Source organism: Punica granatum, chromosome 2, assembly GCF_007655135.1.
Source record: "Punica granatum isolate Tunisia-2019 chromosome 2, ASM765513v2, whole genome shotgun sequence".
Classification (NCBI taxonomy): Eukaryota; Viridiplantae; Streptophyta; class Magnoliopsida; order Myrtales; family Lythraceae; genus Punica; species Punica granatum.
The window spans coordinates 29,768,485-29,790,170 of record NC_045128.1 but is presented as its reverse complement, the minus strand read 5'-3'; the positions used below and the strand labels follow the sequence as shown (position 1 = coordinate 29,790,170).

Genomic DNA, 21,686 nt, shown 5'->3' with positions numbered 1-21,686 from the left:
ATATCTATATATAGTTTCTACCTTTGCTTTGGATGAAGGGTTTTGATTATATGATGGCTAAGTTGGTCTTGTTCCTGATCGTCTTATTCTCCGTATTCTCACCAATCGTGCAGTCGTCATCGGAACCATCCTCCCAGCCCCAGGTGATCCCCTTGCTGAGTGGGCGTCCTCCGCGAGTTGTTAGATGCCGTATTCCTTTTTTCAGGAGGTGCTTCGGAGTACGGCATGTTTGTCCTCCGCTCTGCCCATTTAACTGTTTCCTCGACTGTCCGACGTGCAGACCCGTCTGCAGTAAGTATCCGTCCATCCTGAGGAGGTCTTTACTCTACATCCATGTACATGAAATCGGGCAGTGCCACTCACTCTTGACCTGGAATGTCCAAAAGTCCTCTTTTAGATTTTCTTTTTTGCTGTGAACCATGGTATCTGAAAGTCCAACTGGATCCCGACTAATCCAATCGAGTTGGATCAGTCTACTAAAGCTCTCTTAGCATGGATTTCCTACATTCATAAGAACTCGAATTTGAGACCTTACTTAAGCGGAATAAATACCGAACCGCTTGAACCAACTCACGTTGTTTCTTTTAGATAATTTTTGTTTGTAAATTTTTCCGTGCCCATCTATTTTCCATTATATATCCCCTGTTAGGCTCATAAGCCCCTTTATAACCCCCAAAAGAAATATTTAATCACTGACTTAATTTTGTGAAGCGAGGTTAAATTCCACTTTCTTCCTTAGAAGAACAGATAATCATCTCATGTTTTATATGCTATGGACAGATTGTGATTTTCCAGGAGCTGTTTGCCAGGATCCTCGGTTTGTAGGCGGAGACGGCAACACGTTCTACTTCCACGGGCGGAAGGATGAGAATTTCTGCTTAGTTTCTGATAACGATTTCCATATAAATGCCCACTTCATTGGAAAACGAAACCCGAATCTCACCAGGGATTTCACCTGGGTCCAGTCCATCGGAGCAGTTTTCGGCTCTCGCAAGCTCCTCATCGCTGCAAAAAGGGCCGCGACGTGGGACGGGAAGATTGACCACCTCTCCCTGGCCCTAGATGATATCCGTGTAAACCTACCTACGGCTGAGGGCTACACGTGGCGTTCCCATACCTCCCCTCGCGTCTCCTTCACCCGGACTGGCCCCACCAACAAGGTAGTGGTGGAGGTCGAGGGGATGTTGAGGATAAACGCTGTGGTGGTCCCAATTACGGCAGATGAATCTCGAGTTCATGGGTATAACATCACCGACGACAACTGCTTCGCCCACCTTGAGCTAGGGTTCAAGTTCTACAACATGAGCAACAACGTGGACGGAATCCTCGGGCAGACGTACAGGCCTGGCTATGTGAGCAAGGCCAAGGTCGGGGCAGTCATGCCCGTCATGGGTGGCATGCATAAGTTCTTGAGCTCAGGCCTGTTTGCAACGGACTGTGCCGCGTCACGTTTTGGGCAGCTCGGCCCATCAGAGACCATCAATAACAATAATGTGAATATGCACGCAAGCATGCAGTGCACGAACATGCCGGGTGCTGGAATGGTCTGTAGGAAGTAAAAACCCGTCGCTTGGAATTATCGCCGTATGGATATAAAAATTATTAATATAGTTTTAAATGGTCAGATGCCAGTGATCGTATGTAAGATTGAATATACCTACCAAAGAATGAGAATATGTGCCCATCTTTTATATGTACTAGGAATTTAACGATTTTAGTCACCCGCCTGGAAAGTTACATGGAAAATGTTATACGGTCTATCGTCAGCGAGAATTTAATTGATGAGGAGAACCATTTCATAAAATTACAACAATAGCCGTACTGTCTATCGCAGAGAATTTTATTGATGAAGAAATCCTTTCATAAAGTAAATTAAACAATAAATTGTACTTTTGTGTGTCCACAAAAAAAGCAGGTTCGATCCACGACCCAATTATAATGATCAGTCGATTATATCCCTCTCTGTAGTAGATTCGATTTAGTCGATTATAATTCGCTTCGTCACTTCAATCTCTTCGGGCATCCATCGGACAAACTCATTGTTTCAGAAAAGTATACACAACTTCATTATCAAGCTATCAATTTCAAAAGAAAAGAAAAAAGGGTAATTATGGCGCAGCTCACTTTTGTTACCTGGTCTCCTGATTCAATAGTTCATGGCCTAATTTAAGGAAAGGGCAAGTTAAAGGCGAAACATTCAGACACAAACCGCAAAACCAGGATAAAGGAGAAAAACACCGATAGATTAAGAATCAGAAACTAAAATTGGTTTATAACTGCAACTGGATAGAAATAAAATGCGGGACCACTGACCTTCTACAAAGCACCCCCTACAATTGGAGGCTCGCACTTTCTTCTTAGAAGAAAATATTCCATGGCATAGGGGAGTGCTTCTTGACTCCTAGAGTGCTAAAAGTAAGGCTATCTAATCAAACTTCCAGCATTATAATAGGCACTCGTTGCGATAATTGGCTGTATTGATTTGATAATTGGCAGAGACAGAATGAAGCAAAACGTGCCAGGTGGAGAAGGCAAAGGCAGAATGCGAGTGCAAGTGTGAGCGCGGGTGTTGGGGGAGGGGAGGAGGAAGCCAGAAAGCAATTTGGTTGGCGTAAAGGCACGTCAAAGATAGAAACGCCAGCCCTTTATGAAGATAATAATCATTTTAAAACCGAAAAGGTACTAATGGTGTCCATACACGTGAAAACGTGCAAATGTGGATGAGCGATACTCACTGAATATTCAGTCAGAAAACTGAGACGGGAACTCCAATATTGGAAGCTTGGGGAATTTTATTGATTGCACCATAAAATTTCCCTAGGTTTCCCTATGCTTGTGATTTGTCTTCTTGAGTTAATTGGGTCTGCGCGGACAAACCGCATTTTCCATTTCTTATTTTTTGAATGCAGGTTTGTCCTGCCATTTCAATTTTGTTTGTGACGTGCTCGAAGGACGCAGGTCAATCTTTTGCGTTAATGATACTTTAATTGTGCAGATTCCTACCGTGGAAATTCCTAAAAAAATTCATAATTTTAGATCTGTCAGTTCATGTAATGTCTCTTTTGAGATGGTGATTGAGCTAATTACAAATAGATTGCAACAGCATATGGGCAGGCTTATCTCACCTAATCAGGTAAAATTTTGTCCCAGAAAGACACATCCAAGATAATGCGGTTATTGCTAAGGAATAAAACGTCATGTCAATCAAAGTGGACCTTGAGAAGGCGTATGATCGATTGCGGTGGAATTTTATTGCGGACTCTTGTGCTAGCTGGCCTTCTTACTGTTCTGAGGCAAGTGATTGTGTTCTGCATTTCAACTTCGTCTATGCAAGTCTTGTGTAATGGTGGTGTTACGGAGGAATTTCCTGTGAGGAACGAGTTAAACGAGGATGTCTGCTCTCGCCATATATCTTTGTCCCCTGTGTGGAAAGACTCGCTCATGTGGGCGCCTGTGCATGCTGGTTCTGCGGTCCTTTCATCACTACTAAATTATGGCGATTAACATTTTCTCAATATTCAGTCGGTAACATGGAATTTTCGACGGGTTCCCCCGGTAAAATGCTCCTAGGTAAGTTTACCGAGAAAATTACTGAGGGAATTATTCCATTGGTAATTTTTTTTATTTTACCGAGGGAATTATCTCTCGGTAATTCCCTCGGTAATTTATTTTAAACCTCTAATTCGTAATTTTTATTGAGAAATTACCGAGAAAATTTCATATAGTAACATTTTTCTTGGTAATCGTGCAATCTCTAGTAGTGTATTTCAAATTACTCTTCTCTGAAGCATTCAGTGGGATCATATGGAAGTTGTGAAAGGTGTGTTGGACAGATTCTGCGAAGCTTCAGGACTAAAGATAAATATAACGAAGACATTGGTTTTTTTTTTTTTTTCTCACGTGCGGTGGATATTTCTTTCCTGTAACAAATCCTCCAAGCTCCTAAGGGAGCTTCGTCTATAGGACCTTATGTGAGCTGAGTTCAGATAGTCCATGGGAAGGTTCAATGCTCCCACTTTCAGCAGGTTGTGAGCCGAGTTAAGCTAGGCTCAGCCGCTCTGCGGCTAGTCAGCATTCATGCTTTCAACGGCAGGTCAAATCACATTGGCTCAGATGGTGATACCAGCTGTTCCGTCACATAAGATGTAGGTTATGAAGATTCCAGCATCAATCTATACGGAGATTGAGAGACTATGCCGGAATTTCATTTGGGGCCATTCAGCGGAACACAGGAAAATTCACTTGATTAATTGGGATGTTTTAACTCGGCCCAAGAAATGTGGAGATTTAGGCTTGCGATGGATTCGGGATTTTAACAACGCATTGTTCCCGCTTAATATCTAGTTCTTTTTAAGCTTTACAAATTTTAGATCTCTACTAATCTCAACCTCTAAGGTACATTCCTCTTCATCTCAAGCATCTGATTTTCGCGGCAGGTAAGATCAAGGGGACTAAATCCAAATCATGGATGATCCACAACCAAGGATCCTGTTCAAGAGGTTCGGACTAGACGGCAGCGCCATCTTGTATGTATGTGGAGATCACCAGAACATATCCTACAAATTGAACCTGATTAACTAATTGCTTGAGTTATAATTGATTTCCCGAAATTGAATCGCAACTAACATGGCAGGTTGAAGAAAGAGATCCCTCTGTTTTTATTTATTTGTATTTTTTTTTAGTTACAATGGGGGTCATGAGCCTAGTATAAATTAGGAGAAAGAAAAAAAGTGGCAGGCGAAGTCTCAAATGTGAGAACTGAACCTCAAAGCTATTGATTTATGGCCAAGCAGCGTGTCACCACATTATGTACACCCCTCCCACTCTCGATCAGTCAAACTTAGGTGGAGTTTGATAAATGAAGTGCTTAAAAATTAAGCATTTAATTAGTTAAATAAAGAAATATATAGGAAGAGTGAATGAATGATAAGAATGAGAAAATGTTTCGTGAGGGGAAGAGAGCACCACTAAGTAAAAAATGACTTATTTCTTTAAGTCAAATTTTTTTACTTATTAAGTGTATTTTGACTCGTAGATAAAATTATCATCTTTCATCTTTCTCTTTCTCTCCTATTCATTTTCCCATGTAACTAACTTTTAAACACTTATTTAATTAAGTTGTCAACAAACACAACCTTAATTCACACATTTTTGGGTAGAATTCTATGGCTATTGATAACTTTTTTGGTCTTCACTACCTTGTATGCGAGAAGCCCAGTGAACTCCGACTAATTTAGGTTCAAGCAGGTTTGGCCAATTAAGGGGTAAAGCTCTTTAATTGTCAATTTTCTCCATTCACATTTTACAAGACTCAAATCCGAGGTCTTATTCAAGGGGAAGAGTTGTCAAACCACCTAAACCAACCTATGTCGGTGGCTATTGATAATTCAATTTCAAGTTCAGGTTGGTGGCTACTCATACTTCAATTTCAAGCTTTTGAACTAGAAATAAATTGTGACTCCTGTAAATTAAAAATTATGCAGAAGATAAAAAAGTAATTAGTGTCACATGATCGTAGTGATCAGCTTTCACAAAGCATGCCATCTTCTCGGTGCAAATTAATAAATCTTGAGGTCACAAGATTAATCCAACTAGGAAATAGGAAAAAGCCAAATCTCAAGGTACATATCAATATATTTAATTCACCATTTCATGATCATGTCAATATTGCATCTCACCAAAATCAATATACAGTTTCTACCTTTCGATGAATGAAGGATTTTGTTCCGTGATGGCTAAGTTGGTGTTCTTCTTGATCGTCTTACTCTCTGTTTTATCTTTGGTCGTGCAGTCGTCACTGGAACCATCCTCTCGAGAGGTCCCTGTGCAGAGAAGCAAGATTAGCTGCCTTCCGGGACGTGTTAGGTGCCTGTTTCCTTCATTCAGGACGTGCTTTCAAGTATGGCAAGTTTGTCCTCCTGAATGCCCATTCGACTGTGTGATTGACTGTCGTATGTGCAGAGCTGTCTGCCGTAAGTATCTACTACGTACTATGCATCCATGTATGTGATACCGTCACTTTTTCATTCAGAATACGCAGTGGGCACGTATATGAGCTACAACGTTTTATCACATTCATCTATGCTCTAAAGAAGAGATGAGAAAATAATATAATGTCATGTTTTATATACTATGAACAGGTTGCAATCTTCCAGGAGCTGTTTGTCAGGACCCTCGGTTTGTAGGCGGAGATGGCAACACCTTCTACTTCCATGGCAGGAAGGATGAGGATTTCTGCTTAGCTTCTGACAACGACTTCCACGTAAATGCCCACTTCATTGGTAAGCGAAACCTGAATCTCACGAGGGATTTCACCTGGGTCCAGTCCATCGGTGTGATTTTTGCCTGTCACAAGCTCCTCATTGCTGCCGAAAGGACCTCGACGTGGGACGGGAAGATTGACCACCTCTCGCTAGCCTTAGATGATATCCCCGCGAATGTCCCTACCATTGAGGGCTTCACCTGGCGTTCCCCAGCGCACCCTATGTCTCCTTCACCTGGAGTGGCCCCACCAACGGGGTTGTGGTGGAGGTCAAGGGGAAGTTCAGAATAAATGCGGACGTGGTCCCGATCACAGCAGATGAATCTCGAGTTCATGGGTATAACATCACTGACGACAGCTGCTTTGCACACCTCGAGCTAGGGTTCAAGTTCTACAACATGAGCAGTGAAGGTGGATGGAGTCCTCGGGCAAACTTACAGGCCAGGATATGTGAGCATGGCCAAGGTCGGGGTGGTCATGCCCGTCATGGGTGGCACGCATAATTTCTTGAGCTCAGGCCTATTCACGACAGATTGTGCTGTGTCACGTTTTGGGCAGCACGGGGCATCAGAGATCATTGTTACTAATAACAAAAATGCTGACGCAATTGTACGGTGCACGAGCATGGAGGGGGCTGGGATGGTCTGTAAGAAGTAAAGTGTCACAGTTTGGAATTACAAGCTGAGTCGTACCATTATAATTGATATGTCAGGTTAATGTGTATATCTATGCCCTTTCCTTTTCTTTTGTGATATAGGCATATATGCCTATCTTTTATCTATATCACTCCCTTACATCAGCCAAAGTATAGTTCACACTTTTCAATTTTTTTCTTATTAAATTATTAAAAAGTTTTATATAAGCTCACCCTTCCAATTTTACTAATATGTACAAGATCGTGTAGCTTAAATTTGTCTATCATATGTTCGGTGTAGCCTGAGTTAACAGAACATATTGTTGGAAGAATATGTTCGACATTTGCTCAGTAATTCCCTCAGTAATTTGCTCCATCATCGTTCAACATTTGGAATTTCGGAGTTGCCAGATCAGAGCCTACATGGAAATTGCGGATGTCCAAAATCCATGATCCTGTTCAAAAGTTTCAAGTTCTGACCAGGCAGCCGTGTGATATACCTAGAGAAAATGTCCTACAAATCAAATCGTCCATGTCAAATTCCCATGGGCTTCTTCCTAGTGAAAGACCAATCGCTCCCTCGAGCAAATGGGAAGCCCATTTCTTGGTTCAGCGACCTTGTTAACAGCTAGGCATACAACTGTATCATCGTAATTCCTGACCAGAATGAATATTGTTTCTGGAAATTGTCTCTTGGACACAACACAAAGTTTCAATGACTGTTCATATACTGAGATGTACAATTTGCACTGTGGGGACAAAAATTGCCTTTGTGCAGGCAAACCCAACTACCTGTGATGTTTTGCTATTTTTTGCTGCATTATTCTGGATATTTCGCCCAACTGGGTCTGTGTATATGTGCATAGAAATGGCCAGCTTTAGACAAGACCCACTTGCCGATTGGCGCTTTGCTAATTTTCAAGACATTGTTAAATCTTTGTCCGTGCTCAATGACAGATTCTAGATAGCAAAAGCAGGCTTTTTAGGTGTTTGGGTTCTTAAAGGAAACAATGGGTGCTACTTTATCCAGGATGGTCATAGACTCGAAAGGCATGGGAGTGGTCGATCCTGAGACCATTCCTCCAGGACTGCATGAAGAATGTGCTAATTATCATAATAGAGTTGTCCAGAGCATGACTTATGCGATAGTAGCGGAGGCATGCCCTGCAATAAGCAACCCAGTGTCATGGAACTCCGTGTTGCTGGTCATCAACCCTGTGCCCTGCCCCCATTCGAGGTTTCTTTCCTCAGTCGTATATGTTGGATTGGGGTCCTCGTACTATTTAGGGAGTCCAGTGTAGTAGTTGTCGGGTATGTGGACTTCACTGGGTTTGTGGTCTTGGAATTATTGGTCCTGGCATTGGGAGCAGCGTTGTTGGGTGACAGGTCCCAAACAACAGACTGCCTTACTTCCATTTTTCCAGCTCGATCGAGTCCCTCATAGCTGCTGCTAGAAGCCGCTGAGACATCAACAAGAAGCCCTCTCAATGGATAGCCGGGATTAGATCTTGAAGAGATTGACTTTGCAGGACCTTGTATCTGACGGTCAGATTATGGGACCAAAAATGTGGCGCTGCTCAGGTTCAATGAAGATCATGAATTTTTGGGTCTTCAAAATAAATGCTTGTTTACAAAATCAAAATCAAAATCAAACTCAACTTAACTTTATTATACTTTTCCTTCAATTCAACAACACAATTATTACTTTTTTTTTATCATTTTCTTCAAATTATCTCTCATACTTTTTCTTATCTATTATTACAATTAATTTTTTAATACTAAAATTTTTCAATTATTCAATACTTTTTCTTTAAGTCAACAATATAATCATTACTTTTTTTATGTTCTTCTTCAAATTCTCTCACATACTTTTTTTAATTATTTTTTTATTCATCTCCTCAAATTAAATTAAATCAAATTTAATTGCCTTACCAAACGCAATGTAGTTGGTTCATTTTACTAGTATCAAAACCTTGGGAAAGTCAGCTGATTTCGAGACTGTGGAGATGGATTATCTGCTCTTGTAGCTGATACTTTGCGGAGTATAGAGCTAAATTGTGGGTATTCTAGATATTCAGAGCTTTTCGGGTGGATAAGTCCTGCATTTGCTAGTTTATATCCCAAAACCAAGGCCGAGGCCCAGGCTGAGTCTGAGTCCTGAGACCGGGAAGACCGTCCTCAAAGGCCGCCACTGGCCAGAGCAACTGCATAAAAGAAAGAGACGAGACCAAAAGCAGTGGTCAGTTGTCAGAAATCAGGGGATGGGTTGAACGGAAGAGGCATGACTAAACAGTTAAGGTTTTGTTGATGGGATGGTTTGGATCGAAAGACTGGGACCAAAAACTTTTCTTGGAGGACCTCCAGAAGAAAAGAGGAGGGGTCTTTGAGAGAAGCCATAGACCGGGAAGTTGTGTCTGGTGGGTAGAGTCAAGAATCAGCGGTTCACTTCCTACGTTGTCGGGAAATCGCTTAGATATCAGAAGAAATGTCTTTCATCTGTTATTTCTTTTGGTCACTGAAGGCTATTAGTGTTTGGTCGGATGTACCGTAACAAATTATAGTTGTAATAGAAAACAAGTTATTCATAAAATGCATCGATGATGAAAATTGTTGAGACTAGAAGAGTCAAAGGGAAAAGAAGAATCCCACGCCGGCAGCAAAGAAGGAAAATAGAAGGCTATATGGGATTGAGTTTCACAACTTGTCAGTTCGGGTTTTTGAATTGAATGGAGCCCAAGCCCATGTAAACCAGGTGAAATTTGAGATGGTATCAGAAACCACGGTAATGATCCTGGCATGGGCACGCGACCGCCCACCTTGAGGTGTTAAGGCCCGAATTCGGAGAGAGAAAACTTGTTTTTCTTTAATTTTCAATTTTTCCGGTAAATAACTAACAACAAATCTTCAGCTCGTCAGTTCTGGCAATCATAGGATGGCCGTGGCCGAGTCGAGTCTGTTATGTTATCCCCCATTGCTCTCTGTCTGGCCGCAGGAAATTTCAGGAACGATGCCTTCGTGCATTTCGTCTTGCAGGATCAGCACGTCCTCAAGACATTAGCCTGCATGTAGGCCTCTTCTCTTTGGCTTCCCGCCGTGTCATTGAAATGCACTGATAATGCCAAGTTGGTTAAAACTTGACATCAAGAGAGAATTGTTCTTCTATAGTATGATCTGAAGGAAGATCTACTCACTTATCCAAAAAAAGAAATAAAAGAAAGAAAGAAAATTTACTGGACAACTATTGGTTTATTTATGTGGATAATCCAAAACTTGAACAAATGTGTCGGGTCGATTTATCTCTTTTCTGATCCTTTTGGTCTTGTTAGGATGGAATATGCACGAGACTATGCAAAGGATGATGATGCCATAAATAGGTTGAGAATGGAAGTCACAAAGGTATATAATAAATTTTGAGCTAGCAACAGCCCGCTATGCTCATCTTTTAGAGAGCACTGGCTTTGGCTTTATCGAAGGTCTAAAAGATCCTGACCAGAATAGGCTTCCGACTTATACTATAGGTGTCATAGCAGCTTACCTGAGGCTGTGCGCCTCTCTCGGGAAAGAGTTCAAAAAGGTTGTAGAAGCTATTGGTATAGCTGAGACTAAGCATTACAAAAACTGGATCAAGTATTATGCTGCTCAGAACTTCGAGGTTTGATTATAATCTTGAGCCCCGACTTGGTTACATTATAGTGTCGTTCCTGTTCTCTTTTGCTTTCATATTTCAGTCGCCCTCTTGTTTTGGGTTGCAGGCAGCAGTTGAGCAAACTGAAAACTTGCTTGATAAACTAAGTGCTCCTTTGACAGGAAATGACTTTGAGATCCTCGAAAATCTCTATCGCCGCACCCTAGAGCTTGGAGTAGAGGTTCTCAGTGCACAAGCAATCTCTCAGCCCTGTATCACTCCTCTGATGAGACCTCCTAATAGCTCAGGAAGGCGTCTTCTCTTCTTTTCTGCTTTTGACTCGACATGTTCTGTATCGGACTCATCTAATGATCTAGCGCAGTTTGCCATAGAGTTTACTAGAAATCATGTAAACATTTGCGGCAAAAATGTTGAGATCACATCCAAGGAAATAAAAATGGGTGATGTATCAGGATGAGTATATATATGCCTATCGAGAATGGTTGCAGAATCTTCGGTCCCCCGAGGTAACTATGATAATGTCAAGTTTGAGAGCGCTAGTGATCGTTCTTTTCGAGTTCTGGTTCTGATCTACAATTGTAATTTCAGTTGATAAATTTGATTATGGAACTCTGAAGAGCTTTTTTGAGGCACTGGCAATATTAGACGAGGAGCTTACAACAAGAGTCATTGCCTCTGGGCTTCTCAGGGATCTGACAGTCGGTCAAGTAAAGCATGTCGGATGGGCCTCAACTCATCATGCGGGGTGCATTGATTTCTTCAAAAGTCCGGTTGACAACAATGAGATGGAAGTCCAAGTGCATGTTTTTTCATGTTGTTGGTTTACTGATATGTTTAAATCTTCGTGTACACTGTACGTTCCTCAGGGACAGAACCTTATTAGTCGATGATTTTTGCAAATACATTCAGATGGCAGTAAAACTACTATTATGTGAATTCTCTCATTCTCTGTGCCTCTCTGTGTGCTAGCAGGGACTGTAAATGCAGTGAATATCCATGGACAAGACTTGGCCTTTGACAGATTAATAGGCACCGCAGAAGTGAAGAGGAAGTTGGAAAGCTCCATTGAAAAGCTTTTCCATCTGAAGTACACATTGGAGACTTTCAAAGACAACTGGAACTTGACTGTGTACATCATGCACAATGTGCAGGACCTGCTCTGTCTTCTCAAAGCTAACATCGGAATAGTCTTTAATTTCACCCCGGACTTGTTGAGAACTGGCCTTAGGTTGTAGGTCTCCTTTGTCCCATTGGTCCACACTTTAGCCCAAAAGCAGAAGGAACGCAGGGATGGAGAGATCCGGCATCCTTCAATCCGGAGATTCAATCATGGGGTCATGGTGCAAACTCTTGAGCCACTTTTGGATTTTGAGAGACGGTCTAAGACTATAATTGTTGGAATTCTTCGGGGTCCAAGTCAAGGTTCTCGGTCGGCTCAGTGTCTTGCATCTTAAGCTGGGATTTCTTCAACGTCCATATCTGAACTGATGGTTGGTCTGCTCGTATCATTGGATCTTCATTTTTACGATACAACATAGCCTTTCCATGATATAGCCTTTACGATAAATAGCCTTTAGAATGGAAATTCTGCCCGTAATTCTGTGAATAATTATGAAAGGGATGTCCGTAATCTTGTTCCATAATAAAAACACTATGGATGAAAATCTCTCCGAAAATATTTATATTAAGAAATTTTTAAAACAATTACTGAGAATCTGTTTTCGAATTTTCCATTTTTCCCTTGAATAACTAACTAATAACTTACTCCACACTGCCAGCTCCCTCCCGCCATTTCCTCTCTCCCTCTTCTCCTCTCCTTCATCCCTTTGTTGCAACCGAAAGATCGCACGCGGTCCTTCAGGAAATCTCCATCTGGAAACAGAGGAATGGCATTGGACAGTAGCAGTGACGTCAGTAGTACTGCAGACAGCATATTCGCTAGGCAGTTCTGGCATGAATTCAGTACCAAAGCGAACTTCGCTCTCCTTTCTCCCTCGGCACTCTGCTATACTGCCGGAAACCTCGAAGAGGATGCCTTTGTGCATTTGGTCTCTCAGCAAATTGGACTTCTCAGAGCCTTCATGGAAGCGTAAGCTACTTTACTATGAGGATAATCGTCCACTTTCTGCTTGTTTTGAGATATGCGGAACGCGAAGTGCGTGGAGCATTTGTTAATTGATCTCTTGCACGTCTTAGGCTCAGCTTCGCAGAAAAGTATGCCGATGCTGATGATGCAAGAAATGATATCTCCAAGTTGAGAATGGATGTCGATAAGATAATAGTACAGCTTGGGGGTTTCTTGAATGCAAGTTCCAACTTCTCCTCTTGTCGACTTGCGGACGTTTAGATTTCTGTGGTTCTTATCTTTCTGTGTAAAGGTCAGGGTTGAATATTCTATGAATGTTAAGATTCATAATGTTTGCTTGATTTCTTTGAATCTAACAGGAGCGTGGATCAAATGTCGCACAACATAGTGCTGCTGCTATTGACCCCGCAGCAAGAAAGTATACCAGTTTTTTACATGAGGCAGCCTCTGGTGACATTGAGGGTATATATACTCTCAAGGTAAAAGCGCGTCCAGCTTACATTCTCGGTGTCATAGTGCCTTCCCTGAGGCTGTCCGCCATTCTCGCCCAGCAGTTCAAGAAATTTTAGATCCTAAGGAGTAAGGATGCCGCTCACCATTACGAGTTTTGGATCAAATATTATTCTTCTGAGAGTTTGGTTGGTTATAATTTTAGATGGTATTTTGACCCCCCGTCCTCTTTCACTCTCCAGCTCTAAATATTCCCTTATCTTGAATTTTAGGCACCGACTCGGCAAACTGAAAATTTGCTAGATAAACTGAGTGTCACTCTGACAAGAGATGAGCTCGTACTCCTCAGAAGTCTTTACTCCCCTAAGGCTCATAATAGATTTACTATGCACTCGGCAACTTTCTCAGCCTTCTGTTGCCCCTATGATCAGTGCTCCCTATACTGCAGAATATCGCCTCGTGCTCTTTTCGGATTTTGACTTGACTTGCACGGTAGATGATTCATTCCTCATATTGCCCAATGCCACTGTATCTGAAGGCAAACCTGCTTCTATCTCATCTCATGAAGTGAAGAAAAATTGGCAGATAATTCAGAATCAGCTTAAAAACGACTATGGAAGATGCATAAATAGATTTATCCCAGCCAATAGAGGTAAGAGCAATAATTTGAATTCTTGAGCATGCTTGGGTATCCTTTTCAATATCTGCTGGATTTGATAAAATATCGCACTTGCAGTTGAATATACGACTATCTGGTGGAGTCTCTCGAGCCACTGTCAAATTGGGAGAAGAACTTTACTACTGAAGTTATAGGCTCTGGGATTCTCCAAGGTCTGACACTCAGAGTTATAGAGCGTTTGGGTAAAAGCTGGGAACTTAGTCCGAGCTGTAAGGATTTCTTCCGGGAACTGGTCAAGAACGATAAGATGGAAGTTAATGTCCATATCCTGTCATTTTGTTAGCGATGCTATGATTCGATCTTCACTTGATTCAGGTATGGGCCTTGCTGAAGTTTCTTAATTGAAGGTCTTTACGAGAATTAGCCTCATGTAACATTACGTTGTTGTTTTTACGAACTCTCGTGGCAAACTGAAATCTCATGCACACACTCTCCTCCATGGAAGCAGAGCAAATTGATGATGTGGATGATGGAGAAAACGAGAAGACCATATGATGGTTCTAGAATACAATTAAAGACTGTTGGACTGAAACCGAAGAGTCATTTCGTGCTTAGTTTTCTGAGTCATTTCTGCACTAAATAGGTTCAAATAAGATGTCATTGGAAAGCCCTAGAAGTCTAGTTTCCAATGAATTAAACTGTTCGTAATTTGGAATTGTCTAGGAAAAGTTATTGTCATTTTCGTGAGTCGTGTCCAGAAAATCCGAGAAGATAGAATTAGAGTTAATGGGGTGTCTTGGGAAGCTAAAAAGTCCTTGTGTCCTTGTTCTATAAATATGATGATCTTGTAAGGATATGGGCAAGTCATCTTTGAAGTAATCAATTTATATTCTAGAGTAACTCATTCTTTGAGTTGTTCTTCTCTGACTTCGAATAACCTTAGGTGGATTCCTAAGGTTCTTCGGGTCGTTCGCTCGTTGTTTTGGGGGCTTGGTCCTCTCTTCTCTCCTTACCGCCATCAGATTGGTATCAGAGCCACGGTTCTTTCCATGGCGAACCGTCGACGTAGAGTACCTGACGTCAACGTGGCTCCCACGGAGCGTGACCTTCGTGATGTCGAGATGGATGAGCTGAGGAGGCAAGTGCAACAACTCCAACAGCAACTTGTGCGTCTCCAAGCTAGAAACCGTGACGAGACACGTCATGGTTCGGATGTTGGCGAGGTTGGGGAGGTGAACCCTTTCCACAACGAAGATTCCGATTCGTCCACCGAAAGGGCTTCTTCTAGACTTGGTCGGAGGAATCGTTTTGAGGATTATGGCGTCAAAGTCGACATTCCCGACTTTGAAGGTCAAATGCACCAAGAAGATTTCATTGATTGGTTGGCTACCGTTGAACGAGTCTTCGACTTCAAGAACATTTCCGAAGAAAAGAAGGTGAAGTTAGTTGCCATCAAATTGAAAAAACATGCTTCAGTTTGGTGGGAGAACTTGAAGAGGCGTCGAGAACGTGAAGGAAAACAGAGGATTGTGACGTGGGAAAAGATGAAACGGGAGCTCAAGAAGAAGTTTGTTCCTGCAAGCTACAAGCAAGATATTTTCTCTCGGCTCTACAACTTCAAGCAAGAGGAGTTGACCGTAGAGAAATACACCGCGGAGTTTGAGCATCTCATGATGAAGTGCGATCTCGTGGAGCCCGAGGAACAAACCATTGCTCGGTATCTTGGCGATCTTCGATCCGAGATTCGTAATGTGGTCCAATTGCAACCTTATTGGACTTTCGAGGATGTTTGCAAGCTGGCCGTTCGTGTGGAGAAGCAATCTAAGGATAAGAGTACTCATAAGACCTTGGGAAGAGACGGGGTCTCTAACTGGGGGAGTGCTCCGACTCCAAAGTCATCATCGATTGGTGAGGCTTCTTCTTCCAAGGCTACACCCGCACAAGGTGGTACTTCTCGCAACACTTCAAGCACGATATCAAAACAATGCTTTAAGTGTCGAGGATTTGGTCACATCGCTTCCGAGTGCCCGAATCGGAAGATTATTTCCTTAGTGGAGGAAGCTAATGATGAGCCAGTGTACGACACTTACGACGACGAGGAGAATGAGGTTGAGCAAGAAGAGGTCACTTATGGTGATCAAGGGAAGGCTCTCGTCGTTCAACGCATCTTGAAGTCCGCACATGTTGAGGACGATAAGTGGTTGCGGCATAACATCTTCCACACCCGATGCACTTCATATGGCAAAGTGTGCACGGTCATTATCGATAGTGGGAGTTGTGAGAATGTCATTTCCACTACCATGGTGGAAAAATTGCACCTCAAGGTGAAGCCTCATCCGAACCCGTACAAGCTCTCTTGGCTCAAGAAAGGTAACGACGTTCATGTCAATAAACGTTGCTTGGTGCAATTCTCTATTGGCACGCATTATAAGGATGAGATTATGTGCGATGTGGTTCCCATGGATGCGTGTCATTTACTTCTTGGACGGCCGTGGTTATATGATCGAAGGGTGATTTATGATGGCTTTAAGAACACCTACTCCTTTGTCAAGGAAGGTGTCAAGATTATTCTAGCACCTTGTAGAATGGAGGACAAGTCTAAGGCCGTCACGGGAGAAGGGAGCTCTTATCTCTCCAAATCCCAATTTCTCCAAGTCATGGATTGTTCTTCGAAGGCTTATGCACTCATGCTCTTGGAGGAGAATGAAGAACGATAGGATATTCCACCCGTAGTGAAGTCTTTGCTCGAAGAACTCGGGATGTGGTGCCCGATGAGATTCCGTCGGGACTTCCTCCCATGCGGGATATCCAACATCATATTGATTTGGTGCCCGGGGCTGCTATCCCAAGTAAGGCGGCGTATCGAATGAGTCCAAAGGAACATGAGGAGCTTCAACGCCAAGTCGACGAACTTTTGCATAAGGGGTTGATTTGGGAAAGTTTGAGCCCTTGTGCGGTTCCCGCTCTTCTCGTGCCAAAGAAGGATGGATCTTGGAGGATGTGCATTGATAGTCGGGCTGTGAATAAGATCACCATCAAGTATCGCTTTCCAATACCGCAACTTGATGATTTGCTTGATCAACTTCATGGAGCTTCGGTCTTTTCCAAAATCGACCTTAGGAGAGGATATCATCGAATTCGAATGCGTCCCGGAGACGAGTGGAAAACGGCATTCAAGACTAGAGATGGTCTCTACGAGTGGCTAGTTATGCCATTTGGCCTCTCTAATGCCCCGAGTACTTTCATGCGCCTCATGAACCATGTGTTGAAAGCTTTCATCGGCAAGTTCTTGGTCGTCTACTTTGACGATATTTTGATCTATAGTACCAGCGTGGAGGAGCACTTGGAGCACCTTCAAGAGCTCTTTAAGGTGCTTCGAGAGCAACGCCTATATGCCAATCTCAAGAAGTGTCACTTCCTCACAAATAGTGTCAATTCCTTGGGTTATATTGTCTCTCAAGAAGGCATTCGCATGGATCCAAGTAAAGTGGAGGTGATCGTAAATTGGCCGACTCCAAGATCTCTCCAAGAGGTCCGGAGTTTCCATGGGCTAGCTTCTTTCTATCGGAGGTTCATTGCGGGGTTTAGCACTCTTGTCATTCCTATCACAGAGTGCTTGAAAGGAATTATTCGTCAATGGGACATGGTGCTGCCTCAAGCGGAGTTTGCTTATAACCGGTCTCAAAGCAAGTCTACCGGTAAGAGCCCATTCGAGGTTGTTTATGGATCTAATCCTATTGGTCCGTTGGATTTGGTCCCTCTTCCAATTAATCACTCTTTCAGTAGTGATGCTGAAGAAAGAGTGAAGCAAATTTGGAGTATGCATGAAGAGGTTCGCAAGAAGATCATCCGACAAAATGAGAAGTACAAGGAGCAAACCGACAAGTTCAGGAAACCGGCAACTTTCAAGGAAGGAGACTTGGTATGGATTCATCTTCGCAAAGAACGATTTCCCCAAGGTCGCTTTGGTAAGCTCAAGCCTAGAGCTGATGGACCTTTTCGCATTTTGAAGAGAGTGAGTGAAAACGCATATAAGGTTGAGCTACCGGGAGACTATGGAGTTTCTGCAACTTTCAATGTCTCTGACCTATTGCCCTATGCTGGAGAAGACGAAGGGTCCAACTTGGGGACAAGTCTCTTCCAACCGGGGGAGAATGATGGAGAAAACGAGAAGACCATATGATGGTTCTAGAATACAATTAAAGACTGTTGGACTGAAACCGAAGTCATTTCGTGCTTAGTTTTCTGAGTCATTTCTGCACTAAATAGGTTCAAATAAGATGTCATTGGAAAGCCCTAGAAGTCTAGTTTCCAATGAATTAAACTGTTCGTAATTTGGAATTGTCTAGGAAAAGTTATTGTCATTTTCGTGAGTCGTGTCCAGAAAATCCGAGAAGATAGAATTAGAGTTAATGGGGTGTCTTGGGAAGCTAAAAAGTCCTTGTGTCCTTGTTCTATAAATATGATGATCTTGTAAGGATATGGGCAAGTCATCTTTGAAGTAATCAATTTATATTCTAGAGTAACTCATTCTTTGAGTTGTTCTTCTCTGACTTCGAATAACCTTAGGTGGATTCCTAAGGTTCTTCGGGTCGTTCGCTCGTTGTTTTGGGGGCTTGGTCCTCTCTTCTCTCCTTACCGCCATCAGTGGAGATCCACGCAAATGAGTTAGTATTCGATAATGATTCCCATCAGCACAGGGGAAATGGTCAACAGGGTCGAAACCCACATTGACAAGGTTGTCTAGTTCCGTGGCATCCTCACGAACACTGGCGGTGACAAGAAGAACTTGGCCGTTTACATTGGATGCGATGTGGGTAACTTGCTCTGCCTTCTCGAAGCAGATATAGGAATCGTGATTTTTTGCCGCCCAGACTTGAAGAAGATCGGGCTCAGGTTTGGAATTCCTTTGTGCCATTGTTTGAGGGCTTGGTCAAGATCCAAAAGCAACTCAAGGACGGAAGTTGCCCTTTCTCGAATGGGAAAACTGGCGTTCTCTACACTGTTTCCTCTTGGGTTGAGATTCAGGCCTTCTTTCTGGGGAGGTTGGTCTTTGTTCTCGCTGCTCACACGTGCACACAAATGCAAGACATGGGACACGGGACAGTAAAGAAATAAGGCTTCATTGGTTAGTTCTGTAATCGGGAAAACACGTACAAATAAGAGAGACTAGTTTTCTTCTGGCAGAGTGAAGGCTACTAATGTTCAGGTGAATGTACCATTTCTCCACAGATTTGAGTTCATGGAATTCAATCTATTCTTTGAGTGCACCATTTCTCTGCAGTTTGAGAACTATATATCTCCCTCAACCAAAGATCTTGGTATGCAGTGGCTCGGTATCAGCCACCAGCTGGATTAAGTCATCTTGACCTCCCCACAGCCTCCACAGTGAAACTTGGAAGACCAAGGCAATCTGATCTGAGGTGGCTCGATGGAAGATGAAACTGATGAGAATTCGTAAAACATGCAAATGTGTGAGATGCCCCGTCTACATATGTAAGCATGAAAATCTCACCAAAGATAGGAAGGTTAATGTGTATATATATGTCTATGTTTTGTCAATAATCTCATATTCTCCAATTAAGAGATGATAATCTGAATCCACTTGCTGATGGGCGTTCTGCTAGTTTTGAAGGCTTTGAGATCAACGTGTGCATTCGATGATAGTCTCTAGATGGCGAAAACATGCACTCCCCATGGATAGGGCATAGAAATTTATATTTTCGGGTTCTTGAAGGGCACAATGCTATTAACCGTCATAGACTTGATAGGTGCAGGATGGTCGTCCGGGGGCCCTTCCAAGGTCCCAGTGGAAGGAAAAGGATTCACCATAATGAGTGGAGGAGATGGATGTGAAGGAAGTGCTGCAGCAAACAGCAAGTCTCTAATGTTTGTGTTCTGGTTTTTTGGGAACAAAGAGGGTATGGACGTGAAGGACGTGCTGCACATGAGCGGAGGAGATGGCGAGAACAGCTGCCCTCAGACCTTGATCTACACAATTCGCTCTAGACACCACTCATCATTTGTCCGTCAATTTCTCTTCAAATGTAATGTTCCCCGAAAATTGTTAAGATAGAATCTCTTCTGGGGAAACCTTTTGAAAGATTTATTGGATAATTCCTATGTAGTTCACTATCTTTCAATTGTCTCCCAGGAAATTCCGAGATGAACCAGTCGTTTAACATTGATCAGATCAATAAATATGAACATCACTGACAACATGGAAGAAACTAAAGATTGGACCCGACCCCGTAATATGTTAATCAGCAGGATTCTCGCTTCCACGAATCTTCATCAGTTGCAAAGTCTTCTTTTCCAAGAGATGTCGAATGTAATGATACTTCAACTCAATGTGCTTCGTTCTCGAATGAAAAGCTGGATTCTAGCTAAGAAAATAGCGCTCTGACTGTCGCTGTAAAGAATATTGTTCTTATGCTCTTTCCTCAGTTCACACAAGAAATTCTGCAGCCATATCATTTCTTTATTAGCCTCTGTCACTGCTATATACTCCGCTTCTGTAGTAGACAAAGCCACTGTCTTCTGCAACTTAGAAGCCCAAGAAACCGATGTACCACCGAAAGTAAACACGTATCCGGTTGTACTCTTCCTTTTATCAAGATCACCTCACCTGCCAAGTCAGCATCAACATAACCATTCAAGACCATGTTCTTGCCTTCGAAACATAGAGCCCTCTCTGTGGTACCTCTCAAGTATCTGAAGATCCACTTTACTGCTTCCCAATACTGCTTACCCGAATTACTCATATATCTGCTCACAACTCTCACTGCATGTGCAATATCTGGTCTGGTACACACCATAGCATACATAATACTTCCAACTGCTGAAGCGTAGGGAACTTTCTCCATATGAGCACGCTCTGAATCACTTTTAGGTGAATCCCTTATTGATAGCTTAAAATGGCTACCCATAGGAGTACTTACTTACTGGTTTTGCTGTATCCATACGGAATTTCTTCAAAACTTTTTCAATGTATTCAGCCTGTGAAAGGAACAGCTTTCCTGCCACTTTATCTCGATTAATCCTTATACCTAGGATCTGTTTAGCCTCTCCAAGATCCTTCATTTCAAACTGTTTGGACAATTGCTTCTTCAACTTATACACCTCTTGAGCACAAGAGTCTGCTATCAACATATCATCAACATATAATAGCAAAATAATAAAGCTATTGTCAAACCTCTTGAAGTAGCAACAATGATCAGCATTGCATCTGACAAACTCGATCTCATGCATGAACCCATCAAACTTCATATACCACTGTCTCGGGGCTTGTTTCAATCCATACAAACTTTTATGTAGCTTGCACACAAGCTCACTACTACCTTCGGACAAGTATCCTTCTGGTTGCTTCATATATATGTCTTCGTTAAGATCACTATGAAGAAAGGCTGTTTTTATATCCATCTGCTCTAACAATAAATTCTCTGCAGAAACTATGTTCAAAACTAATCTGATAGTAGTTAGCTTCACAACATGAGATAATATATTTGTATAATCAATACCTTGTTTCTGCTGAAAACCCTTCACAACCAACCTTGCCTTGTAACGCTTGCTTCCATCCGCCTCTTCTTTAATTCTGTAAACCCACTTGTTATGCAATGCTTTCTTACCCTTTGGAAGCTCAACTAGTTCCCAAGTGCTATTGGACATTAAAGAATTCATTTCATCTTCCATTGCAAGCTCCCACTTGCTCGAGTGCTCACTCTGCATAGTCTTAGCATAACATTCTGGCTCACCACTATCAGTCAACAGAAAATAGTGTAAAGAGGGCGAGTACCTTTCCGGTGCGTGATGTTGTCTTTCTGATCTCCTCAACGGAACTACCAGTGTACTTGGTTCTGCCTTAACAACCTCCTGGTCATTCTGAATTTTGCTAACACGTGAGTTTGTAATATCCAATTCAACACTGAGGGCTTTTAACCTGAGTACCTGCACTATCAATGTCTGGTGCACCCGACCTGTTTTTGTACA

The 21,686-nt window shown here is 42.4% G+C and overlaps 1 protein-coding gene and 1 pseudogene across 1 annotated transcript; both read left to right on the top strand.

The window, feature by feature from the left end:
• Positions 1–1,709, top strand: LOC116195132. Its single transcript, XM_031524107.1, has 2 exons — positions 1–291; positions 781–1,709. Exons 1-2 carry the CDS (start codon positions 33–35, stop codon positions 1,557–1,559), a joined length of 1,038 nt encoding a protein of 345 aa, XP_031379967.1. The 5' UTR covers positions 1–32; the 3' UTR covers positions 1,560–1,709.
• A 3,938-nt stretch (positions 1,710–5,647) lies between these two features.
• On the top strand, positions 5,648–6,985 carry LOC116197249 (annotated as a pseudogene).
• Positions 6,986–21,686: the final 14,701 nt, after the last annotated feature.

Coding starts and splice junctions, on each gene's coding strand:
- LOC116195132 (XM_031524107.1), top strand. CDS start 33: ATGAAGGGTTTTGATTATATGATGGCTAAGTTGGTCTTGTTCCTGATC. Junction 292..780: donor GACGTGCAGACCCGTCTGCA/GTAAGTATCCGT, acceptor TGCTATGGACAG/ATTGTGATTTTCCAGGAGCT.